Here is a 26,345-nt window from a genome sequence, read left to right as displayed (position 1 = left end):
TCTTGGCATTACCAGTACCAGCAGATAAGACAGTATCAGTGCACTTTCAATAAAACCTCTGAGACAGGGACAAAAGGCTGAGTGACAGAGAGAGAGAGAGAGAGAGAGAGAGAGAGAGAGAGAGAGAGAGAGAGAGAGAGAGAGAGAGTGAAGGTGGAGCCTCAGTCTTTGGCTCTTGACTTGGTGTCTTGGAGCTCCACCTCTGCTGAGGGAGGGAAATCTCACCGGGGCTTTACCGTTCAGACCTTCAGACTAAACACTGCGCCCTCGGGACCGTCTCACTTGGCATTCGCTTTACTGGAATATTCTGTGAGAGCGACCCAGCCCTGTCCACCTGCTGCCGGCTGGACCCTCTGCTCCTCAGCGGGAGACTGCAGAGTGTGGTACGGTGTGACTTTGTGTGACTTTTAGATGTGATTGTGCTGCGGTGTGTCCTCAGTCTGGAGTTTCAAAAGTTCAAGAGTTTCATTTTGTGCAGAGTTAGATTTGAAAAATATAATTCATGGTTGTGTCCAATAATTTGCATTGGTGTTCAGTAATTTGAGAAAAGCATGCATTATTTGAGATGAATGCCACGGTTTCACCATGCAGGTTGTCTTATTGTAAATGAAATCAGTGTTGAGTGATGTTCATGTTAAAATTTTGCCTAATTCATGCCTATTTATTCTAACTTTTGTAGCTCTCAAATTAAGTCAGTATGCACTTTGTTGCTGTCTGCTTTTTGACTTTGTGCAGTGCCAGCAGAGTGCAGAGCCTGAGGCTAATCTAAGTATATCTGCTCAGGGATTAAATAGCTTCCTAATGAGCTTTCACTAATGTCAGGGCTTCACTAAAAGGAGAGCTTGCACTGAGGTTTCACAGCACAATGTCAAGTAGGCTGCTGTTTTCTGAAAATAAACTATTATGTCTTAAGGATTGAAAATATTTACTGAAATTAACATTTTAATGAACGTCTGATGATCATTTATTGGTGTGCTTGACAATTACGGTGCTGTCAAACTGATGCAATTATCTCACCCAAGTCAGCGCATAATCCTGGCAGCAAAGGAATTAAAGCATTTAACTTCTGTAACATTTTAAGGACATGTTTTGCAACTTTTGAAAAAGGATTTTGATTTAAAATGCCTGCGCCACAGTCACATAAAGACTGATGGCAGCTGCAGATTTAACAACGTTTTATCATCCCAGCAATTTATTGTGGTCATCATTAATTATTCATCTGAGTTGGATAAAATAACCTGAGTATGAGGTCACCTCATTGCAAATTTATGCCATAATCACGTTGCTGCAAGTTGACGTGATTTCGACCTCACAGTCCACGTGACTTCAGCAGCATGTGATCATTACCCAGTAATTAGAAAGGACACTGTATTTTAAAGCCTATAATACAGGTTGAGGCTAATGAGTCAGGACCAGTGTTTGAAAAGCTGCATCTGGACGTGACAGAGGTTTTGTTTGAGAAATAAATTGTATTTTTATCTACTTTAATGGAAATCCGACAAGGGGAAGGCTTGTAACTGGACAAATGCAAGGTGTTTTTCATTATGCAGCTGAAAAAAACTTGAAAAGTAAACAGTGTATACTCTTGCTCATCAAGATGTTTGTTCAGGTTGGGGTTAGAGTTAGTAGTGTACTCCTGAGACTGTCTTCATTCATTCATGATTTGTTTGGTTTATCTGGGATTGTGCAGGAACATGTTTTTCCTCTCCTCATGAAACTTGTCTCTATCTCTTGTCTGTTTTTCATCTGTTGTAAACTAACATAGCTACTCATTCTCTGTCTCTTTCCATCTCCCTGTCTTTCTCTATCTTTCAGTGACTAATATGAGGAAGCCTTTGAATGGGCTAGACCCTGGAATCAGACTGCAGGTCTTCCATTGTATTTAGACGGGGGAGCAGTATGCAAACCAAACGGTGAGCTGCCACCGCCTGTCAAACCCCCGCCCTCATAGCCACCAGCACCTCCAGCCCAGCTTTGGGGGGGGGGATTGTCCAGACTCTGCCTGAGAACCAGCGCCAAACACAATGGATTTCATGCTGTCCATCAGTAGTCACAGTCAAGACAAGATGGATCCCGGTCAGGCCTCCGGCGCCGCTCCCCCTGTGGGCCCTCACAGCAGCTGCAGCAGGCACCACTACCAGTGCATCAGGAGGAAGCTGCGGCCTGGACGGATCCTAGGCTTTGTCATCAGCCTGATGGCGGTCTGCACAGTCTGTTCATGGAGTGCCTTTACTCTGGCCACATCGGCATTCGGCGAACTGGAATCAGCCGACGATGGCTCAGCAGAGGCGTCAGTGCCCCAAAGAACTCTTCTCCAGCACCACAACCACTCCGCCCTGGCAGAGGACACACCTGTGGCCATGCGCTCTGCAGGTGAGATGAATCAGGGGGACTACCCCACGGACTACTTCACCCTGGAGGAGAGACGCCAGGGCTATGTAGTGCTTCATATGTTTGGCATGTTGTACATGTTCATCGCCTTAGCCATCGTCTGCGACGAGTTCTTCGTCCCCGCACTCACTGTCATCACAGAGAAGCTGGAAATTTCTGACGATGTAGCAGGAGCCACCTTCATGGCAGCCGGCGGCTCGGCCCCGGAGCTCTTCACCTCTGTCATTGGAGTCTTCGTTTCCCACAGTAACGTGGGCATCGGCACCATTGTGGGCTCAGCTGTCTTCAATATCCTGTTTGTGATAGGAATGTGCGCTTTGTTCTCCAAGGAGGTGCTGAACCTCACCTGGTGGCCTCTATTCAGAGATGTCTCCTTCTACATCATTGGCTTACTCATGCTCATCTATTTCTTTCTGGATAACCAAATCACACTGGGGGAAAGTATAGGCCTGCTGATGTGCTACACCACCTACGTGACATTCATGAAGTTCAATGCCAAAGTGGAACGCCTCATCAAGAGCACACTGGGCAGCAACCAGGTGGAAGAGCTGGAGGCTCCACCAAAGGTGAGGCCTCTCACATTTCTGATCTAACATGCAAGTTAGCTTGCTAACCATTCCCTCCTCCATCCATCCATCCCTCCATTATCCATTCATCCACTCACATCATCACCCTGCAAAAAGAGCACACCCATCAATCGCCAATCAAACTTCAGGTGTTTTCTAAGCCCTGGAATCACAACCTGGTCAGGGTAAAAAAAATAGCCTGAAACTAAAATCTAAAAGGTGAATAGATAATTTCTTATATTTTCAGAGCATAACAATCAATCTGATACCAAGTGAAGTTTGGTGGTTTCAGCACTTGAAATGAGTTTCTGATTGTGAAGAGAAAACATTTTTCAGCAGGGAACATTTTCCTCGTCTTTGTTTGTGTCTCTTGGCTGGGATCTGGGACAAGCTTTTGTCTCTTCCAGTAAATGAGACCACGGAGGGCAGCGGCTGTGGTCGCTGACCCCAAAAACAGCGCTGCTCCATTTCTGGTAATCTGAGGTGTTACAGAGGAACACAGGGTTTTACAACAGAGCAGGAGGAAGGATATCGGACAGCCAGCATCTTGTCAGGCTGCCAAACCCTCCTCAGTTCCCCTCAGGGAGGATATAAAGATTTGCCTTAACCTGTAACCTGTGCTGCTCGGACAGTACCAGACACAGAGCCAGACCGGAGCCTGTTCATGCTGACTAGGTCTACACGAACAGGCCTCCAACTCCACCTGCTCCTTTTAGAAACAAGACGAGTCCAGCAAGACTCTCACAGTCAAGGAATGATGTAAGGTCCGTGAGCTGGAGCCATTTCACTGGAAACTGATCACAGATCTGAAGGAAAGAAAGACATTTTGAATTTGAACAGCTTTGAATGTTAAATTGTCACTACATGCACCCTGCATATGGCTTTCATTTGCAAGTGTTGATGACAGCACCGATCTAGCATCACTGATGTTGTGTCCAATCGCCATCATGTTCAGTGATGGTACGCACAAAATTGTCAATGATAATTTCAAAAGTGTAAAATTCAACATGATGCCAGTGGCTACAAAATTCATATCAGTCTATACCTGGAATAATTTTGAACAGCTGCCTCATAGTTGCACAACCTGAATGAGTGGACAACCAACTTTCCAATCAACTGGTCAATTCCACACTTGAGCCCTTAATCTCAGGTCTTTTTTAACCATGTGATCCCATTCTGAACACAATATTCTAGACAATATTCTGTCATATCCAGGAGAGTTTATTAAAAGAAGTTCATTAGGGGAATCGTCAGATGCTGCTCTTCACGCTGAATTCTCTTTTCATGTTGTTGTTCTATTCTGAAAAGGGCAGCCGGACATCAAACAGGCTTGAGTTGTGGAATGGCTTTCTCGTGGTATTTTGGGCAATGGAACCCGTTGAAACGAAAGGAGACGGAGCAGTGAAACCAGCCAGGGACAACTTGTAAAATCTCCTCAACCTTGTCAGTGCACTTCCTCTTTTAGCTCCTCTCGTCTTGCTCCTGATATCAGGAAACTGGGCAGAGTTTCTTGACATCTGGAGCTTTGGTACGGCCCGTTGGACCGAGGCCACAGCTACGAGGGCTCTGACGCTTCAGGTCAAGGAGCAGTCCGTGCAACATAAAACTCAGCCTATGAGTCTTTGGTTCATCCTTTATCGCGATAGACTGCATTCATTATGAGAAGTCTAGACTGCATTCATTGCTCATAATTATGCCTTGAGCACCTGTTTGCAATGTCAGGGAACATTGAGAACTAGTGTGAGGTGTTGTGAAAGATGCAACTCGCAGCACTAAAGTTAGTCTTCTAGACCAATAAAGCAAGAATAAAAGCATGTCAATATATAAATATATATTATAAATGTAAAATCTGTGATTGTATAAGCTAGGGTTTGGGATTTCCGCTCTTTCCAAGGAAGTCGAGCGAATGATAACACACTTACTGATCACTTCATGTCAGGCCCAGCACACAGGGAAAAGACAGGGTGCTGCCTAGTACTCGGTTTATAAATAACAGGATGGCATAGAGAGAGAATGAAGCTGCATGAGCACAATGGCAACCTACAGTCAAATAAATTGTCCTCTTTGCCTGTGCACACAGTTGGAGGCGGACCTGTTGCTCTCTGATGTTGTAATCTCTTACGAAGCTCAGGTGGATCCTGCTGAAGCCACTGTGGGCTGGTCTTAGAGCAGCACACCTGCAGCCTAGCCTGGCATCACCCATTAGCAGCTCCTCAGGGACATACACCATGCAATCTACAGGAAATTTATTTATTTATTATCAGTCATTCCTTATAAAGATGGAAATAGTCTGGCCGATGCTGCTCTCCATGAGAAAAATCAGTTGGACTGTGCGCAACTCTACTTTCATGATATTTGAAGCAAACAAAAGTTGATTCCTGTGCTAAATTATTTTGGATATAAAGTGTGCAATGTGAAGTTTGCTGATCAGTCATTTAATCTTAAAAAGATGCACCAGCTCAGAATCTGTGGTTTCATTTTCACCTTTTAGGACACACAAGTTTACCACCAGTGTATGTAGCTTTGGAGGTCATCTCACTTGTATTTCATGGTGAAAATTAGTGACTAAGTTAATGTTTGTTGGTTAAGTGCTCGTGCACTCACGTGAAAATGGAAGTGTGTTGAAAGTGAAACATCACCACAAGAAGGAAAAATCAAAATCAAAAAAAGTTTTTCTGACTTTTTTTTTTTTAGTGGGTTACCTGAGTAACTGTTTTAAAATTGTCTCATTTCATTTTTTTGACAATGATATGGTTTGGAATCAGGTTGCTCAGCTCTTTTTACTTCCTTTAATTTAATTCAACAGTTTCTTTTCCATTTTTCTGGGTTTGTTTTATTTCCATCCACTTGCAGACAGTGAAGGCCTGGCATGATGACAGACATATTTAACAGGGAATTTTTACCCGACCTGAAGCTGAGTCATCTGTCCTGCAAAGTGTATCTTAAGTTTGAGTCACTTGAGGGGAAATCGACTTCTTTTTATTCTCTCACACCTGCAAACTCACACATTCAGGTGCCCATTAACCTCTACCAGTATCACTGTTGCCTTTCTGGGAATTGGCTCCTCTTCTGGCCGCCTTACCTCGACTCGGGAACAGCTTTCTTCTTTCTGTCGTCCGGCACTTGATGTACGACTTGCTTGCCCTCATGTGTCAGTAGCTGCTAAATAATCCCCCAGGTTAATCCTCTCCAATCCCATTAGAGCCACTAAGAATAGACAGCTGCTCACTGGGGGAGCAGGAATCAGCAGATCACTGGATGAAAAGACGAAATGCTCCCTTTCAGCCCACAGTTATATTCATTACTTTTCATTTTGTTCATATTTGACAGCAGACGCTGCTTGAAATGTTTTGGGCAGTAGATTTTTTTGCCTGTGGTGTCTGTGCAAGTAGGTGAGAGAGCAAGAAGAGATGCTGGTTTGCTTTATGATCATCCTAAAGACACCAATCCTCCCTGATCCCCTTATCAACTGCTTACCTGCAGTGACGACAGCAAACACACCGGACAGCAGTCTTCACAGTGTCAATCACTCTCTGCTTCTCTGCAGCTCATTTGCATAACATTCAAATTCTTAGTGCAATTACAAATATCAGGCCTGGATCACTGTGACCTGCAAGAGTTTTGTGCCTCATCAGCCTCTGACTGATGAATGAAGTTGCCAAACTTAAACTGTGGTTCCTTTGTGAAAAGAAAAATGGTCCAGTATCATTAGAAAATGTAAATCCATGTTATATGTTACCAATTATAATTTTCCTATTGCGCAACAATGATGTAAAAAAAAGTGCAGGAATAAAAACGGGTTTTAATGCTCGTAGTTCAGATTATTCATTATGAATATTCATGATGCAGAGTGCAGATGAATCTTTGCCAGGTTTTGTTCACTTATCCAGTGAACGTGTCCTTGTGCTATGATGATGCCACTTGTCCTCAGACAGACTGCTGAAGAATAGGTTTGCTCTGATCTAGGGTCAGAGCAGAGCTTAATTCTTTGGGATAATGGGAAGCTTAATCTCCCATGGGACCGAAAAAAAAAAAAAAAAAAGATCACCTTATCGTGTCCAAAAAAGCAGCGGTAGAGCTGCTGTTCCAGAAACTTCCTTGGTTAAGGTTGATGATGAGATGCAGCATCTCAAGAGGTGCATCTTGTTAATAAATTTAGCAAATAATTTACAGCTAATATCAATCAGTTTGAGCCACAGAAATCAGACACCCAAAGGGAATGAGCGTCTCTCTCCTTTTTCCTCAACCACAACGGCTGTGGTGCCTTTAAGCAAGGCACTAAAGCTCCAACAGCTCCAACAGAGCTGCTCAGGAGCAAACTGGTGGTGTTGGACGGTTCCCAGCTGTGAACGGATGTATCTCACAGAAGAGGCTGCAGGAAGTTGTTGAAAAAAGCAACAACTAAATAACATTAAAAAAATAAAATAACACACAAAAAAATAAAAATAAAAGCAGGCTATTTTCAGTGACGTGAATCCAGAACTGAAGCTCTCCTCGGCCTCTTGTTTTTTGGGTTGTCGCCAGCCAGCAGTGTGTCTGACAGATCCACTGACCTCCAAGCAGCTTTTTATTGCCACTGAAGACAAAGGTGATAGATAAAATGAATGCAAAAGAAAATTATGAACATGCAGAGAGTGAGGCTGTGAATGAGCCTGTGAACACGGTGACCTGTGAAGGTTGCTGCGCGAGTTCACACGCAGGCTTGGAAATTACCGTTCTAAAAGTGGTGATCTCTGCCGATTAATCCTGGCTAAGTCCCACAGCTTGGACAGTCAGGTGGACACTGCAAGGGAGCGACAGAGCAAGGACAGGAGAGAGGCGAGAGGTGATGTGGCGGTGGCTGAGTGTCAATCGACGCCGGCCGCATCAAAAATCACAGGAAATGTGATTTATGTTGCACATTAAGTACAACAGTGTAACCCAAAGTGCTGAAAACAGATCAAGGCCCTGAAGAGGAAAACTAATGACAGAAACAAAGAAATGGGCATAGGAATGTGAGAGGTATGGTTTCAAAGAGTGCAAAACATAAATGATATACAAAAAGCAACTTTTGTTTGACCTTAAGAATCATAACAATATGGCGTGGAAAAATGAGTAAATTGTAAGGAGGCGAGTAATCAAGAGGAAAGGGAAAAATTAATGAATGAAAAGTGAGAAGGAGAGAAGAGAAGAGAGGCAGAGACAAAGTGATGCAGATCAGAGGAGAAATAATTTAGTGTGATGTATTTGATCATGCATTAGTAAATCTGTAGTTTCTTTCCATGAGATAACAATGGGTTGTTGATTCTCAGGTGCATTTGCTTTGCAACTGGCAGCAGAGAGCAGCCTCTGTCTGAGCAAATAATTTTACCAGCACCACAGGACTAAGTGCACATTTAACTGAAAAGTCTGAAGATCAAGGCCCCTTAAATTATATCAAAATATAAATTTGAGTTATTTAGCCTCACCCAGGACTCCAGTTTGATGAAATCATCCTGTGCGGATGGTGTTGTCGCTTTGTCCCACCAGATAAAAGCATCTCTTGGGCCCAGTTAGCACTGCATTTTATACAATATGACAAATTTAAATGTACCAAGCTGTAATGTAAATAAAAAAATGTGAAAAATCAGTGAAGCTGAAATATGCTACCAACACAACCACTGTCTAGCTTTCACCAAATGTCCATAAAATTATGCACTGACACTGTAGTCTTATGCTTATATAATATTATGTTTATGGATTTATTAGTTCCCAATAGGTGATATTTGTACAATATATGTGCTGCATGTGTGTGTGTGTGTGTGTGTGTGTGTGTGTGTGTGTATGCATTGTGTCCACACACACACACACACACACACACACACACACACAAACACACGTGTGGAGTGTATTTGCATGCATTTTGAGAGAGAAACACAGAGCAGTGTGGCACAAAAAAATCCCCTTCTGATTTCTGATTTTGTGAGTGATACATTTATGAGGATAAAACTGACAAATACAATGTTTGGTGTGAATATTTTGGTGTGGGGCCAGCACCTGAGGCCTCGACGGTCTTTATTGCTGTCGTTTCTAGACTGGGATTGAGACCACTGACCTGGAACAGCAGCTAAATCCAAACTGCATTAGAGACTAAAGAGGACAAGGCAACAACTTCAGAGCAGTTAGGTAACTCACATGAACTCTCTGCTCTGCCCTCAGGAACTGTTTTAACTCCGCAAAGCAGCTCCGAGACAGGAAAAGGACTCACTCTTGATTATTTTATGTGTTCGTTTTTGTTTGTGGTGAGGAAGCAAAGGTCAAAGGCAAAGGTCCCCTTATATGAGCTATCCACTCTGCAAACGTTCAAGAAGCTAAGGCCAGGCAGCAAATGCATGTCTATGCTTTGTGAAGACTGGCTTTGTAAGACATCTTTCTTTCTCAGATCACCTTTTGTGTGTCTGTATCAGTTTATATTCAGCCCGTCAGAGTCGCTGGCTCTGATGTTGCTGCCCCAAACAGACTGAGAGAGGATATGCATCATCTTGCTGCACACATTAAAGGACTGATAAGCTTCCTCAAGAAGTAGAGTCGGCTCTGTCCCCTCCTGTAGATGGCCTCAGTGTTACAGTCTAGTCCAGTCTGTGGAGTCTCTGTAGCCGTCCACCGCCTCTCCACCTCGGCTCCCAGGACCCGGTCCTCCTGAGATCCACCAGCATCTCCTCTGTCTTGGTCACATTTAGGAGGTGAAAAAAAAAAAACAGTCTACCAGTTCCCTGTGTTCAGTCTCCTGTCCATCACTAACTCCCCACATCCCCACAGACAATATACACACACATACACAGACACACACGCAACCGCAGAGTCATCTGTTTCTGAGAAGCCAGTGAGCCACAGATGATTGTACAGTATTGAAGTGTGAAACCAACACAGAGCTGGAAGGTGCAGAGTTACAAACATTAAGCAAATGAACACTGTCCTACTAGTTTCAAGAAGTTTCACTTTCTTGACTGTCTGGACTTTGCTGTGATAAATGGATCTTGTCTTGTTTCCTTTTTGGATATCTAAAATTTAAAGCTCTATTTATAAGCCTTCTATAAGCAATAGCTGCTCTTTTTAGCATTCACAGGTTAGTTTTGCAGTAACATCTAAGCATATGTATCCAGGTTGGGGTTTAGAGGTGGTAGGTTTTAGTTTAAATGAGTTAGTTTGCTACATTTGGGTTTTTGATGGTTAATTTTTTGATGATTTTTAATTTGGGAAAGGTGCCAGCCTGCTGCCTGCCAGGTGTCAGCAGTCAGGAAGAGTCAGAGAGTTTATGACTGAAGAGACTTCAGCAAATGATATTCTGTATTCAACAAACAGAGGAATCAGTAGCACTATAAAGACAAAGATCAGGGCACATGTTGCTGTGGAGGGGTCACAGAGATTAATCAGCCTCATCCTGTTTCTCTGCATCTGTCAGTTAAATGAAATTCCATTCACACGTGTTTTACATCCAAGATGTCTGTCCAAGATGAGAAACATGGCCGAAAGAAGTTACAGCAGATCGTGAACAAAACATTAAGATGTAGAGCTGGCATGTTGTAAGCATGCAGAAAAATGTTGAGGCTGGTTTCTGTATAAGACAATTGTCACTATGAGGTAAAAAACAAAAAAAAAAAAACAACAACAAAAAAACGTGCATCTCCAAAATGATAACTTCTCAGGAATCAAGAAAAGCAGTCGTGTTTTTAATCCTGCAGCTGATGCAAAACAATAAAAATCATCAAAAGTGGTGTTACAGGGTTTTCACCTGGCGACGGTGAACTAATTTATTTTTGGATCTCTCTCCTTCACCTTCACTCCATCTCTCTCACTGCCTCCTCCTACTTATAGCCTGTAAGCCTCGGTGCAGCAGATGCTACAGCAGACTATTAGTCTCCATGTGAGCATTAGCCAGTATGAAGCTAATGCCAAGCTGGCTTCTGCTATTAGGGCATACAGGGCTGCTCAGCAGTCACATGGCCAACTCAGATACAAAGGCACTCCGCTCCTCCAAACATTTTTACCTGCAAAGTTCACATCCCACAGTTGAGTCTTTTAATCAGTTGATGAGAAGTAAATTTAACTCATAAATGTGCATGATGTGGTCCTCTGTGAAAACCACGGATTAGACCTTGCATCTTTTAAAAGGCACCGCTTCTGCATTTTAGAAAAAGGGTCTTGTTTTAAAATTAATGGCCATATCTTTATCCTGAGCTTTGGTCAAAGTTTGGTGGGAGCCTTTATGGTGATGAATATTGCTCTACCTTTACGGTGCCATGTAAATCCATGTAAATGGTTGGTGTAAAACCACAAACATCACCACAAACTAGCAGGTTTTTATCCAGCAGCAGCAGCGATGAAATGCCTGTGATGGATCTGCTCAAACATCTCTGGACTGGAAATGCTTGGCATGTGACTACAGGTGTGATAAAAAAAACAAAACAAAACCTAGAGGCTTCCTGTAGCTGCCATAACAGCAGCAGGTGTCTTCTCCGATTCAGCCTAAATGGATTATCTGCTCAAACTCTGAGATAGCTGACATGAAAGCATGTCAACAACAAAACCCTCCACCCCTGTGGCCGGTGTTTTTGTGACACTCTGTGTTTCCACACTGAGCCATGAGTCTGAAATCAGTGCAATGAATCTGCAGGATGTCTTTGTGGTGGAGTCACACTCAATAATATGAATAAAATGCTTTGTGACTGTGACTCTGTGAGAAGAGATTACAGAAAGTGAAAGTTTGCAGTGCATTCGCTCACTTTCCCAGAGTCCCAGCTCGCTCCATGAAATGACACAGAAGAGTCGTTCTGAGCTTAAATGAATACTTTTATTCTGGATTTATTACCCACTAAAAACAAATTATACCAGTGATTTCTCCTTCTTGTTGTACAACTTACCTCTCCCTGATTTATTAAATTACTTCACTTATTCTAAGAACTTTATTTGTGTTGTTGGTTGTGAATAACCCTAAAAAAAATTGTGATTTGCGGATCCACCACAGATGAGACCGTATGACAGCATGGGATTTTGTTTTTTACAGACGTTCAGTGATTTTTGGTGGCTACGTTAGGGTTAGGTTCAAATCTTTCAGAAAAAGGTTGACAGGATGCATTTAAATGAGCATCTAATATTTCTGATGGATTACGTAATCTGTGGTTTTAGAAAACTGTTTACTCTTGGTTATTGGTTCAAACTCAAAAATGCAAGACGGCCAAGTTAAAACCCATGCTGTTTATTGTTGTTTAGTGTTTTCCATTTGTGGCAACACCATTATACTGTTTTTGTCCTCTGAGGAAATGCTGTGCTGGGGGTTTTAGATTAGAGCACGCCTCCTCTGTCTGTGGGATCCCAGTCTCCATTTGGAAAGGGTCCCAGGACCTCTCTGGCAAAGTCCCTCCCTCCTGCTGGGACTCTGGAGGAGTAAAGGAGGAGCGTCCTGTCGGTGATATCGGTCACATCAGGATACCGAGCAGGAACAGTGTGAATCCAATGCTGGAGCACAAACAATGCACTCAGTCTGTTTTTTTGGTATATTTACATACATTTGGCACGGTTACATGGTGACGGCTGAAGCTTTGGTGCTAAAAGAAGAAGCACGACTGTGGATCAGTGTGTGAGGTCCCATGAGGCAAAAGGAAGAACAGCTGGTTAATTACAATATAATTTATGACACTAGAAATTGTGACAATACAAACGAAATTATTATCTTAATACTGGGTTGTAATCTCACCACTTTGAATTCACCTGTTTGTCAGTGTGTTAGGAGTTGAGGTATGACTTTCCAAGCAATTTAACATTTAACACAATAATATCTTTTCATATACAGAAACTAAAATACATACTAATTACCCGTCACTGCGTGGGTTACATTCCTCCTCCTGTCCTCCTGTCCTCAGAGTCTGTACTGTGGACGCCAATGAAAGAGCAGCTCTGTAAAATGACATGCAGGAATGAAACGATGTGATCTTGAAATTTAAAAAGTGAAAACGCCTCTGAGTTGTTGTTGTTGTTGCACCTGCTGTGCGACTGTACCCCCTCCTTCTCTGCTCAGCTTCAGCTTCAGCTTCGTTTTGGGGTTTTGGCCACATGAAGAAGTCAGGATTTCCCAGCGTCCATCTTTAAACTGAGACACAAAAATTTATTGTTGCACAATTTAAAATTCATTTCAGTGATTTAGATCAGAGTCTGGTGACGAGACAGGGTGTGAGTTCTTAGAAACTAGAGACAGGCTTTTGAATTTTTGAACAATGCAGTGCACACACACAGTAGAATGCACCTTTAAATACACTCTAATGTCTGAATATATTGTCTCTATTATTATATTATTGATATCATGAAATATGTGTATTCTTTGCATGATACAGATGCCAAGTGGAGACGATGAGAACAAACTGATGGTGAGTTGACTCTATCAACTGTTTAACATGGTGTATATTTACTTTAACCTGTTATAATGCTGGTTATTCTGAAATATGTTTAAAGATTCATTTTTATTAGGTATTACTGCACATAAAAAGGTGCTAAACTGAGTTCAAGCGGGTTTGTATGCCCTTACAAAACACTGTGTGTGTGTGTGTGTGTGTGTGTGTGTGTGTTCCCAGGCCAAACCAAGGCTGCAGAGGGAAGGCAGCTGTGCCTCTCTACACAACTCCCTGATGAGAAACAGCATCTTCCAGCTCATGATACACACACTGGACCCCCTCAGTGGAGAAGGTATGGGTAAACACACACACTAGCACTCACACAGACACACACACACACACACACACACACACACACACACACACACACACACACACACACAGACACACACACAGACTCACACAGACACAGACACACACACACAGACTCACTCTCTCTCACACACACACACACACACACACACACACACAGACAGGCTGACTTGGTGCTCTGCTGACTGGGTTTCAGGAAGGTTCAAAGAAAAGGCATCGATCCTTCACAAAATGGCCAAGCAGAAGTGTAAAGAAGACGGTGCCAATGGTGTAGGTGAGTGTTCAACAGTGAGCTGCTCTGCCGCGCTGCGCCACTGTGACCACTTCTTTTGAAAATCCTCTAATTTTTCAGGGATACTCAAAGTCCGGCCCATGGGACACTTCTGGTGACACAATTTTGAGTGGCCCCCCAAGCAATCAATCAAAAATAAAAATAAAATGGTAACACTTTACAATAAGAGTACAACAATTAACATTAGTTAATGCCGTAATAAACATTAAGTAACAGGTAACAAACATTAAGTAACAGTTAACTAACCGTTAACTAATGTGTCTAAGAATCATGTACTAATGCTGTTCATGCTAAGGTATTAATTTATATGTTATTTAAGGGTTATTGTAGCTATTATTAACATTAGTAAATGCCATAATAATCGTTAACTAACAGTTAATTAACCATTACGGCATTAACTAACGTTAACTAACGTTAATTGTTGTACTGTTATTGTAAAGTGTTACCAATAAAATGATAAAACACAAAGTAAGAATATTAAAATTATTATTTTTAAATTGTAATAAAGACATTATCTTGTTATCATTAATTACATTTCTGGTATATAATTAATAACTCATCTAAACAGGCAAGACTGCCCTCACTTCAGTGTTAACCCCCCTGACAGCAGACAGACGGACAGAAAGCTACTCATGTACATTTGTTGTTCATGTGAAAAGTTGTTTGTGTTGAATGTGCAAATTGCACTTACAGAATTATTCAATATTGAGGAAAAATGTGGCAAATTCATTTGATTACAAACTGCTGTGTCGTGGACATAATAGAAAAGCCAAGCTATAAAAGACCATCATTAATGTGGTCATTTTATCAACTGGCCCCTGGCCCCTTGCCATTTTCCAAAAGTGGCCCCCAGGTTCAGGTATTTGAGTATCCTATCCCTCTAATAGTTCCTCTCTCTCAGCAAGAACCTTGCACATGCCGCCTCCTCCAAATGTGATGTGTACTAACTCTCAGCTCTGATCACCACGTCGTTAGACTCGGAGGTTGTTTTTCTTATTCCAGAGTAACTCGTTTTGTGAAAGTGTCCCTCACTCTGTCTTCCTCCCTGTCCTCTTCCTTTTTTAGCAGCCGATAAAAACATTCCTAACAGCACCAACGTTGCAGTGGAAGTCACGCCGCCCATGAACGGCAGCATAGGAGGGGCTGAGGTACGGCTTGTTTCTCTCACAGCAGGTCATAAATTCACCATTTCTCCCACTTTACAGCTCAATATGTCTTTTTTCCTGTTTGGCATGCATTTTAACACCAGAACCATGGCTTTATGGGCTAACACTTTACAATAACCCTCTATAATAAATGGCAAATTGGTAGATAATTAAACTATAGTAAACAGTTATTTTATGGTTGACAAACAATGAAATCGTTTATTGCTGTATACACTATATTATTTTATATACTATAATAAGTATTTGTTAATGATAGGTAAACCTTTAAGAAATCATTTGCAAAACATCTACAACATTACAGTTGGACCACTTTGTTACTGTTTAATAATTGGTTTATAAACCGTCTGTAAATGTTATTTGAATGGAATAAAATGGAATGAAGTTTTATTAATTATGAATGTACTATTTATTATTACATGATGGTTATTATGAGGTGATAGTCCTTATTGTGCTCAGGTCATCAGATCACAGAGTTATTTGGCTCTGCAAAAAGAAACAGACGGAGCAAAATATGAAAAGACTTGACTCCCTTCTGCTGTAAAACATCATAACATTTATATTCAGTTTGTCCAGTTTGCAGCCATTTACAGTCACAGGCAGCAAAACCAGTGTACAAAATGTATAAATATTGATCTGTATATGTATGACGATACATACGAAGCTCTCACTAAACGGCTCAGCAGTTACTCCATGCTGGCTTTTTCTTTTTCTTTTCTTTTCTTTTCTTTTCTCTCTCCTCCTCCCCCGTCTTTTCCTCAGCCTGATGATGAGGAGGATGAAGATCAGCCCCTGAGCCTGGAGTGGCCCGACACATTCAGGAAACAGGCCACCTACCTGGTCATCCTGCCCATCGTCCTGCCCCTCTGGCTCACACTGCCCGACGTCAGGAGAGAGGTGACACCTTTATTTTATCTTATGCACACACACACACACACACACACACACACACACACACACACACAGCATATTAGCATATTACTATGAATAGAGTGTAATACAATACAACATTACAATGTCATATATGAAAACAAAATATCACATGTATAACACTTGACTGATTGATCAAGGTTATATTGTTTCTTTTCACAGACCTCAGTAAGGTTCTTCCCCGTCACCTTCCTCGGCTCCATTTGTTGGATTGCGTTCTTCTCCTATCTGATGGTGTGGTGGGCTCACCAGGTACTTCACATGGACACACACACATACACACACACACACACACACACACACACATACACACACCTTAAAGCAACAAACAGAAATGAATGGAAATCGCATCTTGTTTTCCTAGATTTTGATTATCGTAGCTTTAATGCATGTCACAATGTCTCTGCCCATTTGCTCTGGCTTCATGTGAAAGTTAAACATGCAGCGCGCGCACACACACACAACGCGCACACACACACTGCTCTCTGGAGGTGTCCCTGACTCCTCCCCCATCCCATCGTCTTGCCTTTCACTTTCTCTCCTCCTGAGGTCTTTGTCATCACAGTGCAGCAGTCAGGGTGCTGAATGTGTGACCATGGCAGCTAATCCCAGCTAATCTGCCTAGAACCACAGCCAGATCAACCTGTAACTCTAATCTGCATCACACGAGTCTTGCTCTACTCCTCAGCAACCTTCAACTCTCATAACCACATATTCAGTGTTGGGAAAGTTCACTTTCCACATGAACTAGTTCAAAGTTCAGTTCACAAATTTTAAAATGAACTAGTTCAGTTCATAGTTCATAGATTCAAAATTTTGAACTAAGTTCATGGTTCCAAGAATGAACTAGTTCATAGTTCTTTTTTTGCCACAGCCCATAGAGAACCACAGACAGCAATTATTAGGCCCATTTCCACCGCAGGAACTTCGGGGTAATTTTACAGGGCCGTGGCCGTTGTTGCGTGTCTCCACTGTCAGAACCACCCCGAAGGAGAGAGTTCAGGAACCTTTACAGGGGCTAAAAAACGGCCCTGCCTCGGGGTAGGGACTCTGAGCGGCCCCGAAAAAACTCCTGGGTTTACTCACGGCGCGATGTGATGTCGACAGAAAGCAGGCGTCCCTAGCAACACGGCCAACACTACCAAGCTAACGCTAACGCGCTAGCTAACGTTAAAAACACACTTTTTAGCCGCCATCTTTAGGGGCGCTAACGTTAGCTTTAGCGGACGTTTGCTAACGCTAACAACAGGCTTTTTTAACAACACACATTTTGATGCCCCGGTCATGGTCGCGCAACCGCCCGGTAACTTTACAGGAACCTTCCTCCTCCTCGGCCCTCTCAGTGGAGACACGGCAGGTGAGAGGGCCGAGCCAGAGGACGTTCCTGTAGCAGCTCCTGCCCCCCAAATACTACCAGGAACATTTTGGTGGAAACGGGCCTAATGTTTTTTTTTTTTTTTTAGTAGCGATGCTCTCTTGTCTGGTTGGGGAATTGAACCCTGGTCTCCTGCATGGCAGGCAGAGACACTAACGGCTCTGCCATCAGGGACTAACTAGTGCTGGTGCTGCTTTCGTTTTTGTCCATGCTCCGTTTGATGATGTATTTGTTTGTGCGACTGTTGCCAAGGATACTGCAAAGATACTGGGGGGCCAAGATGGCTGCGAGGTAGGAAGGTAGGAAGGTAGGAAGACGTGTGTCGTTCAGGTCGTCAAGGGGTTTTGTGGTTGACAAAAAATAATGTAGGTTCAACCTCGTAATTTTTGTACTTTTACGCCACCAACATATTTTTTAAATGTGAGAGATCAAGTTTTGAATGGGAAAGGGAGGAAAAGGAAATGGGAAAAGGAAGAAAAGCAAGCAAGTTTCTCTGAAAAGTTCGTCAGTTATGTCAGTTATGTCGCAAGATGGCACCGCAGCCGCGGTAACCATGCAAGATGCTGATGCCAATCCAGAACTTTCAATCACTGACATTTTTGAACCCCTGCCGAAAGACGCTCCAAAGAAACCTCCTCTGAAAAGGTCAAAGACTGACGATGGTGACGGTAGTATCTCTGTCAGTGAAACACGATGAAACTTTTTTTAAAAATCTCCGCCATTGAGAAAACCACTGAGTCTACCTCACAAGATGTGGCAAAGCTAACCGCGTCAGTCAGTCAACTTACCCTGGATGTTAACCAGCAGAAACCAAAGGCGGCAGTAATGGAGAAGAAGATAAAAAAGCTGCAGGACGAAAATAAGTCTCTAAAAGCAAGCATCGCTGAGTGTCATCGCTACAGCCGATCCATGGAATAAAGGAGGAAAATGAGGAGGACATGACATCCAGACCAAAGCCATCGCCATCCTGGGGAAGACAGTACCATCCATCCCCTGCGATCGCCTGAAGGAGGGTGTTGGCATCGTTCATCGCATCGGTCAGCGGCGACCAGAAGGGTCGGCTAGATCAACCATTGTCCTGTTTGCTTTTCGACGGAATCGAGATGCGGTCTGGAAGGAGGCAAAAGGCTCCAGGTTTCTTCGTGACAACAATCTCAGGATAACCGAAGCTCTGTCCACAGAGGATAAAGCAGCAAGGGAGAAACTTTGGCCGATGATTAAGAGAGCGCCTTCATTAACGGGAGAAAGGTGGACATTCCGGAGGAGGAGCTAACAGACTGACGTTAGTGATGGGTCATTCGCGAGCAAGTCGATTCTTTTGAACGGCTCTTTGAAGTGAACGAGCCAGTTCCCAATTTCCTTGTTTTTTGCTTTAATTCACTCTGTAGAAGAAGTCATAAAGCATGGGACTGCAGTATTATTTCAGAGCTGCCATTTTTTTGTTTACACTTTATTTTATTGTTTACAGAAAGTAAGCTAAGTCAAGGAGCTGATCTCCTGTTTTGGTCAAAGCAGCTCAGGTGTACAAACATTAGTATTATTATTGTGAGTTTTCAATCCAAAATGTTCTTAAAATTTGCACTGATATTGTTCTATTCTAATATTTGAAGTTGAAATCTTGTTTAGTTTTATTAACCCACACCTTCTTAGCATCCAGTACAGTCTGATACCACCCTGTTAGTGTCATGTGTAATGTTTAGGTCTTAATGGGTTAAAAATAAATAAATATAAAAATGAGCCAGTCTTTTGAACGGCTCTTTGAAAGGAACAGATCCTCAAGAACCGGCTCCCTTCAAAGAGCCATAAATCCCATCTCTAACTGACGTTAACTTGGTATGAGAGCCTAACATTAATAGGCTAACGTTATTGTGCTCAAGCCTTTGAACTAACATTACTGGTATGCAGACGTTTTTCCATGTTTACTTTCCAGGTATGGACTTTGTTAGTTTGGTGTAACGTTAATGTTAGTTTCGTGATGACGGACATCAAGTTGGCTAGAGCCAGGCTAATCAAGCACTGTTTTTTTTTTCTTCTTCTTTTCTCTTCTGATTATCTCAAGTCCAGTTTAAGGCGTTTGATCCACCTACATTGTTTCTATGGGTTTAACCAGTTCAAATAGTTGTTAATCACCACCTCTCCTAGGTGCTCTTTCTTTTCAGCGCATCGCTAGGTTGGTGCTTGAGATACAGGTATTCTGTTCCGTTCTATGGATTATCTTTTTAATTCTCTTAATGTTTTGTCTTTGAATGTCAGAGGTATTAAGGATATCACTAAGCGTAAAGCAATCTTTTGTTGTGCAAAAAAATCTGAGGCTGATTTAATTTTTCTTTCAGAAGTTCACTCTTGCGAGTCAGACACAAAGTTCTGGAAATCACAATGGGGAAACTTAGCTTCCTTTAGCCATGGCTCTAATCACTCGGCCGGGGTAGCTATTCTCATTCATTAATTTAAAGGGGATGTTCTTGAGTCTATGGGCTCTAGTTTCGCAGACCAGGCGAGGCGGGGGCGTAGTGCAGATGCGCTTCGCCAACTGGGTGTGGCCAGGCGGATTTTCCAAGTTTGGCACGCCGTTCTCGGTGGCGCAAGTACTCCGCCGGTAGGAGGAGGAGAGAAGGCGTGGAGTGGGTTTGACACAGCCGATTCACATGTAACCAATCAAATGAGCCCCTGTCCTTGCCTTTAAAATGCGCTGCGTGAAGGCGTAATGAAAGTTTACACAGCTGACATGGAGGTCCATTGCCGCAGGCGGAGCGGAGCTCAGGAGACTGGCGCGGAGCGGAGACCGGCGAGCAGTGCGGACACGTCACCAAAACCTCACAGGCAGGCTTCCGGAATGTCAGACACATGAACAATGCAATAAATACCGAAAAAAACACTATTCAATGCTACGATCACAATCAGCACATACATATATCTCCATATCAACTGTCCCGTCACAGCTGATGTCAGATCAAAGGAGATTGGCACCGTTTGTGCTGATTGTGAGGTTTTGGTGATGTGCGCCAGGCAGCCAAACTTCCACTGCGCCGGCTCCGCTCCACCTTGCGCTGAAAGTAGATGTGGTTTCAGATGGCGAGCTTTTGGCGCACCTCGGCGAAGCCTTTTGGCACGAAACTGTCACTGCGCCAAGCCGAATCTGTCGGCACCTCCCCCCGCTGCGCCGCCACTCCCATCTTGGCGAACCTCCGCCTGCGAAACTTGGACACTGTCCGCCTCGGCCGTTTCGCCGGTCGAAACTAGCTCTGCGCGGGGTTCGCCTCACTGCGCCACCCCGCGCTGCGCCGGGAAACTAGAGCCCTATGTCTTCTAGTGATGGTAGATGGATTGTATTAAACAAGAAAATGCCATCTTTATCATTTGCAACTTATATGGTTTTAACTCTCATGCTTGTAATAAGGTATTATTTGAATGAGTAACCTTAAAATTGAGAGACCTTAACAACAAATATCAAGATGCTTTCTGTATTCTAGGTGGTGATTTTAACGAGTGGCCGGATGTCACAAAGGATAGATACCCTCCTAGTCCACTCCAAACTTCACCAAGTGGTAATCTTGTTTCGTTGCTTTATTCTAATTTCTCTTTGACTGATGCATGGCGTTTCTTTAACCCTAATGTCGAGAAATTCACCTGGTATAACAGAAGTTTAACTTTAAAATCTAGGATTGATTTATTTTTAATTTCCTCCTCTTCCCTCCAATTTGTAAAAGAAATTCACCATCAATATGCCCCGTTATCAGAACACAAACAAATATTGTTAAAGTTAGGTACAACCCAAGAGAACTCTGGTCCAAGAGGGTACTGGAAGTTTAATAACTCTTTACTAAACGAAAATTTACTTGATGACACCGTCAGAACTCCAATCAGTGACATTATAATTGAAGGTGTCGACAATAATTATAGAGAAAAATGGGAGTTTTTTAAATTTAAGGTAAGGTGTGCCTCTGTTAAAAGAAGCAAGGAATTAAAGAATGAGAAAAGTAGCCAGGAAGCTGACCTCTTACTCAGGCTTGACAATCTTTTAAAGAATAATGATCTTACTTTAGAAGAAGAACTTGAATTGAAAGAGATTCAACTTCAGTTAGATCAAATCCACTTAGACATAGCAAAAGGTGCTTTTATTAGGGCTAGAGCCCGATGGCTAGAAGACGGTGAGAGGAATACCAGTTATTTTTTTGCTCTTGAGAAGAGGTGTCGATGGGTTATCTGTTGAATTTTACATCAATTTTTGGGATCTGATTCAGAATCCTTTAATTTCCATGTATAAAGAATGCATCAGTCAAGGAGAGATGACAATGAAACAGGGAGTTCTCTTATTCCCAAGCCTGATAAAGATCCTTTATTAATAGGTAATTGGCTCCCTATTACACTTCTCACAATAGAATAAAAAATTCTGGCCCTTGTGTTTGCTGATAGAATAAAGAATGAGCTAGGCTCCATCATAGCAGAAACTCAAACAGGATTTGTGAGAAATCGTCATGTTAGCTGTAATTTAAGACTAATTTTAGACTTGCTGGATTATGCGGATGCTTTCAATTCAAAGGCACTTATTCTGTTTTTGGACTTTTATAAAGCTTTTGACACAATCAAACACAATTTTCTTTTTCATTCTCTTAAGGCATTCGGTTTTGGCAATAAGTTTATTGATGTGGTCCGCATGTTCTACAATGATATCAATAGTGTTATCAGTAGTTCTGTTATATTAAATATGAATACTTATAGCAGATTTCACATTAATAGGGGGGTGAGACAGGGCTGCCCCATTTCTTGTTTTGTATTTATTATTGACAGATTTACTATCCATCCATATTCATAACAACAGATTGTTCAAAGGGATTTCAATTTTTGGGAAAGAACATATGATTTCTCAACTGGCAGACGATACCACCTTTTTTTTTTTTTAAAGGATAAGAACCACCTAACTCACTCTATTACATTGATGGAAGACTTCTCCAAAGCCTCAGGTCTAAGACTGAACAAAGCAAAGTGCGAAATTTTGTCTCTGCATGACTGTGAGGACTCTGAGATAGATAAAATCCCTGTGAAAGCATCTGTTAAATATTTAGGCATTGTGGTGACGAAAAATCCCATAGCTAGACAACAACTTAATTTTTCAGTTAAAAAAACAAAAAATATATTTAACCTATGGCTCCAAAGGGATCTGTCTATAATAGGAAGGGTTCTCCTGTCTAAAGCAGGGGGCTTATCTCATTTTGTTTATCCATCTCTATCTCTCTTTGTGAAGGAATCTACCGTTTCAGAAGTAAATAAGATATTTTTAGATTCTATTTGGAAAAATATGTCTCACAAACTCCAGAAAAGGGTGCTCGCAAACTGCAGGGCAGAGGGAGGCGTTGAAGCTCTGAATTTTGCTGACGTTGTTAACACATTTAAGATTACCTGGTTAAAAAAATGTCTTAATAATCCTGATTCTACTTGGTATTTCATCCCTAATCACATCTTCAACAGGATTGGTGGTCTTCACTTTCTTCTGAAATGTAAATTTTTGCCCAACAAACTACCAGTCAAACTATCTTTCACCAGCAGGCCCATCTTGCTTGGAAGTTGACCTATGTCCACAATTTATCACCTCAAAAAGCCTTCCTCTGGAACAACTCTGATGTTCCATTTGTTTTTTTTGTTTTTTTTTCTTTTTATGATACTAATAGATGCTGATGCTGTTCACTTTGTGAATTTTGATTGACCTGTTGATGTTGTTTACAGAGAAAATGAATGTGTTCTTGATGTACAATCTAATATGATTGAGATGTTTTCATGAATGTACATGAACGTTAAATGACCTTTGTATTGTATGCAATGAGTTTAATAGAGACAAAAAAAAAAAAAGGACACTGCAAAGAGAGGATTGGACACGGGGTCAAACATGGTGGTAATGCACATGCGCAGTAAAATCTGTTCTGCATTTAGTCACCCTCTAGAATTGCAGGTCAGTTTACACTGCGCATGTGCAATCCCCCTGTTTTTGATCCCGTGTCCAATCCTCTCTTTTCAGTATCCGAGCACAAAGTTATACTGTGAGAGAGCGCCGTTCACTAACGCCAGAATGAACGCATTCACGATAACGTTCATCAAGCGGAAATACAGTTCGTTCAGTTCACGTTTGCCCAAAAGAGTTCATGAACGGTCGTTCATTGAACGCGTTCAGGTACAACACTGCACATATTGCCATCTTTTTTTCATGCTTCTCCTGTATCTGGTGTCCAGTTTGATCCTTTTTTTTAACTGTTCAAAGGTTCAAATTTCCCTCACGACACTAAATAGCGCAGCATTTTAAGCGACTTGTTCTTTGTTCTTCCTCTCAGGTTGGAGAGACTTTCTGGATCACAGAGGAGATCATGGGTCTGACCATTTTAGCAGCAGGCACTTCAATTCCTGACTTGATCACCAGTGTGATTGTGGCTCGAAAAGGCCTGGGCGACATGGCTGTGTCCAGCTCTGTGGGCTCCAACATCTTCGATATCACTGTGGGGTGAGTCCATCGAAAAGCAGAGACAGTTCCAGCTTAGGTTTTTAGGCAGGAGGATAGGTTTGACATTTTTAAGCCCAGAGCAGCAAGGCGAAGTGTCCAAAAAATACTGCTGCACCCCAGTCCATTATGTACATGCTTGGCAGACGTGTAGGGGTCCAGAAGAGGCTCAGATCAGGTACAAGAGACACCTGCACGCTGCACTCACCAGGAAAAAAGTTATTAACAAAGGTTGAAACACAAAAATAGAAATTACCCATGCTCAAATGAAAAGGGGGAGAAAGTGCTCGGTGAGATTAACATGACAAACACTTCGATCATGAGATCATCATCATTGTCATGACGCACCTCAATTTATAAGCTCCTCCAAACAGTCAAGATCCATAAATCTCCTAAACCACAGCCAAAATGATAAGAGTAGCCCAAACAAAGGCTACAATAAATAGACCTATTCCACATAGAAAAACAATACATACATGAAGAACATCCAGAAAAGCAATATATAGAAAAAATGTACCACATGAAGTAACTTCTTGTTTCTAAATTTGGATAATATATCCCACTACACATACCAGAGGAAAAAATAACAGCTATAGCATGTATTGTATATTAACCCAGGTCACATTAAAATATTGACTCCCTTCAAAAAAAAAAAAAAAAAAAACTTAAAAAACTCACTGTACAGTCGTGTGTAAATATCATTTTTGTATTCCTGCGGAACAAAAGGTGATAACCATATTTGGAACTACTTTTTAAAAAGACCCAAAATAAATAAATAAAACCTGTCAGAAAGCACATATTGCAAGCTGTTATTTCGGCGGACAGTTGAAAGATGTTTTTGACCGCACTGTGAGTTTTGTCGTCACCAAAGCTGGCAATGAGGTTGAGCCTGAGGTCCCATCATTTACATGACTATAAATGATGGAACCAATGATGGGAATGATGGGAATCAACATTTTCTCAAATATGTTGCCCTGCCAGTCGGCCAGTCGGTCCAGAGGGCTGCAAGATAGTGACGTTTCCTCTAGCGCCACCAACAGGCGCACATGTCTCAAAAACTGCTTTAGCATTACCATGAAGTTTTGTTGGCTAGATGATGAGACTTGGCACCAGCAGGCCCAGCGAGGCAGATGCATTAGAAACAATGAGCTTGTTTCTGTATCTATCCTGAGAGTAAATGATGTTTCCCTGTTTCTCTCCTCCGTCCTCCGTCCTCCCTCCCTCTCTGTCCTCCTCTCCCTCCAGGCTGCCGTTCCCATGGCTCCTGTACAACATCCTCAACGACTTCAAGCCGGTGGAGGTGAGCAGCAACGGCTTGTTCTGCGCCATCGTGCTCCTCTTCCTCATGCTGCTCTTCGTCATCATCTCCATTGCATCGTGCAAGTGGAAAATGAGCAAGCTGCTGGGCTCCCTCATGTTCTTGCTCTACTTCATCTTCCTCATCATCAGTGTCATGCTTGAGGACAAGATCATCATCTGCCCCGTCACCATCTGAGACAGAATGGGACAGGAACAGGTGTGAGGCGGCTCACCTGTTCACCGAGTTCATATCAGAGCACATGAACCTGCTCATACAGAGAGAGACACACTGCAAGGCAAGAGTTTAATATCAGTCTCTGTCTGTCTCTCTCTCTCACACACACACACATTTACACACACACACGTACACACAAATACAGACACACACCTAGACTAGAAGACTGCACCCTCTCACACACACCCATATATGTATACATGTGTGTTCATGTGTTTGTATATGTGTGTGTGTACATACATATACAAACATATACACAAACACACATATATATGTATGAAGCTATGCTTGCACACTCACACGCAAACACATACATACACGCGCGCGCACGCACACCCTTCTCGGCTCCATTTGTTGGATTGCGTTCTATCTGATGGTGTGGTGGGCTCACCAGGTACTTCATATGGACAAACACACACACACACGCACACACACACACACACACATATTAATGCAGTTGCACACACACTCCCACCATTCACACACCCACAGCAACAAACACACACATACGAATGTAAACACACACACACACACACACACACACACACACACACACACGTGACACCTCCAGGGGCAGAGCGGCCGGTCCCTGTTAAGACGTTTTATGAAACAAACGCCGGACAAGCCGTGACAACATCACCCATGATGGAGATTACAACCAAAGATCACCGAGGACATGTTGCTCTGTTTTTTTCCATTCAGGACTGTGTTGCAGTATTACTAAGACAAACTGTCATTACTTAGGCACGTGCACTGTACTTGAAGAAGCTTCCCAAACACAGGAGCTCTGGGAAGATCCTGTGTGTTGTGGAAGTATTTTAAATAGACATTTAGACTCCAATTCAAACCTGAAGCTGTCCATCTCTTTACGTTGTCCCACCATATGTATGACTTT

The 26,345-nt window shown here is 42.4% G+C and overlaps 1 protein-coding gene across 2 annotated transcripts; it reads left to right on the top strand.

The window, feature by feature from the left end:
- Positions 1-268: 268 nt before the first annotated feature.
- On the top strand, positions 269-25,598 carry LOC115366370 (solute carrier family 24 member 2). 2 transcript variants are annotated; one of them, XM_030061778.1, is made up of 10 exons: positions 269-383; positions 1,816-2,957; positions 13,304-13,336; positions 13,541-13,652; positions 13,869-13,946; positions 15,030-15,112; positions 15,890-16,024; positions 16,220-16,309; positions 23,753-23,919; positions 25,162-25,598. In XM_030061778.1, exons 2-10 carry the CDS (start codon positions 2,025-2,027, stop codon positions 25,409-25,411), a joined length of 1,881 nt encoding a protein of 626 aa, XP_029917638.1. In that variant the 5' UTR covers positions 269-383; positions 1,816-2,024; the 3' UTR covers positions 25,412-25,598. The 2 variants fall into 2 exon arrangements, with proteins under 2 accessions (XP_029917638.1, XP_029917646.1); XM_030061786.1 differs by lacking the exon at positions 269-383 and adding an exon at positions 1,510-1,568.
- Positions 25,599-26,345: the final 747 nt, after the last annotated feature.

The sequence above is a fragment of the Myripristis murdjan genome, chromosome 1 (assembly GCF_902150065.1).
Source record: "Myripristis murdjan chromosome 1, fMyrMur1.1, whole genome shotgun sequence".
NCBI lineage: Eukaryota > Metazoa > Chordata > Actinopteri > Holocentriformes > Holocentridae > Myripristis > Myripristis murdjan.
This window is presented reverse-complemented; position numbering and strand designations above follow the sequence as displayed.

Excerpts from the sequence above, each read along its gene's own strand:
- LOC115366370 (XM_030061778.1), top strand. The coding sequence starts at position 2,025 with ATGGATTTCATGCTGTCCATCAGTAGTCACAGTCAAGACAAGATGGAT. Across the intron at positions 13,653-13,868 it reads GGACCCCCTCAGTGGAGAAG|GAAGGTTCAAAGAAAAGGCA; the intron begins GTATGGGTAAAC and ends ACTGGGTTTCAG. Across the intron at positions 13,947-15,029 it reads AGACGGTGCCAATGGTGTAG|CAGCCGATAAAAACATTCCT; the intron begins GTGAGTGTTCAA and ends TTCCTTTTTTAG.